This window comes from Brachionichthys hirsutus, chromosome 19 (assembly GCF_040956055.1).
Source record: "Brachionichthys hirsutus isolate HB-005 chromosome 19, CSIRO-AGI_Bhir_v1, whole genome shotgun sequence".
Lineage (NCBI taxonomy): Eukaryota > Metazoa > Chordata > Actinopteri > Lophiiformes > Brachionichthyidae > Brachionichthys > Brachionichthys hirsutus.
Genome location: NC_090915.1, coordinates 3,480,039 through 3,483,900, shown reverse-complemented (window position 1 = coordinate 3,483,900; position 3,862 = coordinate 3,480,039). Strand labels below are relative to the sequence as shown.

Sequence of the window (3,862 nt, the reverse complement as noted above, 5' to 3'; positions counted from 1 at the left end):
TGACAGGCATATGAATGCGTTAATGACCGGTTCCCTACCTCTAATGTGGTGAGAAAATGAAAAGAACTGGATCAATCTCCCATTGGGATAGATTAAAACCAAACCAAGCACCCGGGCCAGACTGCAAGTTTCTTTCTCTGAATTATAATGGCTTCTTTCAGCTGTGTTTGTCATCAAACTAGCTCTCTACTTCAGACGCTGTGCATTCAGAGAGAAACTCTCGACAACAATAGAATCCAAATTAGACAAAGTCAGTTTGAGAGCTTTAAAAAAATGAGGAATGGCTTCTTTTGTGGAGCTAATGATTGCTGTAAATGTTTCAGTTTCATCGAAACCGTTTTCAGGCCGATTCTGAGAAACGATAAAACAAACCTGAAACCAGATATTTAAGCCCATATGAAAGCTAAGCTCGTCTTCCTGTCTTGAATGTTGTTTGAAGAACCTCAGGTTGAATACTTCCTGTTCCTTTCTGACACTCTCTTCTCCCGGAACCTTTGATCAGCCCGTAAAGGAAAAGCCCTCGGTCAGTCTTCCGGTCTCTCTCTCTCTCTCTCTCTCTCTGAGTAAACGACGGAGTCAGGACATGGAATGAAACGATAGCAAGTGTTGTATCTAAAAACAACCTGAGGGGGGTTGTATGTGAACTGAAAGCATATTTTAGATTTTAAAAGTTGGCAATAAAAACTAATTTGATCAGGAAAGGTAATCAAACATGGATCCACCCATCTATCCAGACGTCCTCCAAAATTCCTGCATGTAAGATGACCCAATCCAAATGTTATCAAGTCAAGTAATGCTCAAAAAAGCAGGAATAAACTTCCAATCCTTCTTCCAAGTTTCATGAAAACACTGGAGTTTTGCATAGTCTATTTTAATACTAAAGGAGCTAAAGTTGACTTCTAATTTGATTTCTGAAAATATTTTTCCGTACATCACTCGCACATGGTCAGGTTCAATTTCACAGACGGTTCCCCAAGACGTTCCACTTTGGAGAGCTCATGGAAGCAATTTCAGGCAAATTGCGAATATTTGCCAGTTAGAGTAGGCAATGAATGAACTTTAACTCGTCTAACTAAAGGCTTTGTACGACAAAAAACAACATGTGGTGCAACTACATCCCAACATGAGCAAACTGGTGTCAGTGATTCATTTAAGGTCGCATAATTATTCCAGCGAATTGAGACAATCTCTCCAATCTGCCTGTAAACCATTCCTGGGAGCAATAGAAACACTTGTGAAGATAAGTTGCAGTCGTTGTTATGGATGGAGGTTTGTGGTGTGTAGAGAAACCCCACGCATGCAGTGGGAGAATATAAATTAATTTAAAAAGATTTATTTACAGAAGATCCGGGGAAGACAAGCTACTGCAATGGCTTTACATCACTTGTTAGGAACAAGGGCAGCATTTGTGATGGAACATTATGGTCTCTCGTTTCTCTTGCAGGGCTGAAGCAGATCCATGCCCTGTCCATCCAGGCCAACTATGAGCTGCGCATCGACTTGGAAGATTTTGAAAATAGCACTGCACATGCACAGTACGGGACCTTTGGAGTGGGACTCTTCTCAGTGGACCCTGATGATGACGGATACCCTTTGACTGTGGGAGACTATTCTGGCAATGCAGGTTTGTAAATGAACTAGTTAGACTCTGCATACTCTGATCAATATTATTTTTGCTTTGTATTCAAGTCACAGCCGTGGTTGAAAGTTCGAGTAAAATAATAGCATGCTATTTTTACAGTGCAGAAGGTCTACCCACTTTTTAAGCCATGTAGACAGCGAGAGGAGAGATAGTACATGTATGTGTCTCTGCCCCATGAATAATAGACTCAAGTCAGCTAAATGTCACCTTGATTAAATTACTGACAATTAATGACAACGCTTGGCCTGCAGCATGGGGGGGGGGGGGGGAGTGATTTGCCATTGAAATGAAGGAGCAATTTGGAGCACCTTTTGGGAGCACTGCTCCGAGAACACAGAGAGAATGGGGACAGAAATGAGAGATGGAGCAGGGAAGGGAAGTAGGGTGGAGGAAGGAAGGAAGGGGACAGGTGCACGGAAAGTAGCAGATGGGAGGGGGGAAAAAAAAGTTTTAGCATGGATGGGGTAAGGGACATATGAGGCCGAGCAGCTTTTTCCACAGATATGTCAGATGCAGGGTCTGACCTTGTAGTCATTTATCTGTCAGACATTCAGATCAAGTCGACTGGAGGGGACTCAAATGCCATCACAGTAAAGGGACACTACTATTATCAGCAGCACTATTTTGCTCCTCAGATGACAGGTGCTCATTTGGGCTCAGCAGCTGCATCTTAGCATGCATCAGAGGCGCTCGCCGGCCTTTTTAGCCACCAAGATGACACCAAGCGCCTTACAAATTACCCTTTACGTGCTTCTGTTTTCTTCTGTTTTTCATCCCAGTCCCTCAATTTTCCCAATGTCAGCACACTACCCGAATATCAGACATGCCTGTCAGATTAGCTTTTCTGCTGACTGGTTACCATAGCAATGCCAAATGGGGAGCAGCGTAGGATGGAATGAAAGTGTAAGGAGTTGGGTGTCCATATCCTGGGCAATTAAGGGATGTTAGCCATCACCTGATGGCTGCTGAGTGGCTTTTCATTCCGAGCTCAGCTTTATGGTTCCATTGTTTTTCGGTTACAGTCATTCCTTCTTTAGAAAGAAAGGGAACAGCAGAAAGTGAAGGTCTCATGGAGCATCTGTGAGGTTTTACTTTCATTTTCCTCATGAGCCAATTAAATGTCAACACCAACAATTCACTAGTAATGGCAGTCCAGGGTTGTGGACACAAAATTCACTCTTGTCCTCTCACGCACTTTTGAGTGTACTTTCTGAAATGTCTGTCAAAATGAAACCAGACAGATTGACTTTTTTCTGTCTTTTCTACCCTCCTCAGGGCTGTGTCATCCAAAAGAGGAAGTTTAAAAGATCATCAAAGATCCTTTGATTTATTGGTTAAAAATCTATCTGACCTCCTGCTTTCGATTACCTCAAGCCATTCTCTGGAGAACTGAGGAGCATGATTATTAACTATTCTCTCCACTTCCTCCTTTTATCACAATGCGTAATTAAAATCTTCTGTGCCATTTTGAAGTTAATCACTGGCGGGATATCTCTAATGAAACATTGCTTTTCATCAGTCATCTTGACACTGACGACTTGTTTCTTTCCTCTAATACGAACTCCTAAAGAAAATGTGTTTTTATAATCTCCATGTTCTATTTTCCTGCCCTATAGGGGACTCTCTGCTCAAGCACAACGGGATGAAATTCACAACCAAAGACCGGGATAACGACCACTCCGAGAACAACTGCGCCTCCTTCTACCACGGTGCATGGTGGTACCGTAACTGCCACACCTCCAACCTCAATGGCCAGTACCTGCGCGGTCAGCACACCTCCTATGCAGACGGCATCGAGTGGTCCTCCTGGACTGGCTGGCAATATTCCCTAAAATTCTCCGAGATGAAGATACGTCCTACGCGCGATCCGGAGAATAAATGAGAAAGACAAGAGCAGGACAAAAAGGAAGACATTTATAGAAACATTGAAAACCACAACATCTGACTGATGGAGTTAATTGTCACGATTTTTGTCCCCACTCAAGTATACCTCTGAGTTTTGATGACTGCCGTTTGCCTCCTGATGTCTCTCTACCTTCTTCCTCCATCGTTCCTACTAATCTCATGCTGGCTTTATTATCCTCCCCCCCGGTCTGTTTCTCAAAACATAATGCGACTGCCATATTTTTTTTTCCTGATCATTAACTTTACAAAAACAGAACAGCAGAGTTCCAAACCCACACTGCCTTCTACTCAACCTGACACCACGATCCAATCGTT

General features: G+C 43.0%; 1 protein-coding gene across 1 annotated transcript; it reads left to right on the top strand.

Moving 5' to 3' along the window:
• The first annotated feature begins 1,259 nt into the window (after positions 1 to 1,259).
• LOC137908728 (fibrinogen C domain-containing protein 1-like) lies at positions 1,260 to 3,524 on the top strand. Its single transcript, XM_068753149.1, has 3 exons — positions 1,260 to 1,269; positions 1,445 to 1,624; positions 3,259 to 3,524. The coding sequence occupies exons 1-3, from the start codon at positions 1,260 to 1,262 to the stop codon at positions 3,522 to 3,524; spliced, it is 456 nt and encodes a 151-aa protein (XP_068609250.1).
• The last annotated feature ends 338 nt before the right edge of the window (positions 3,525 to 3,862 follow it).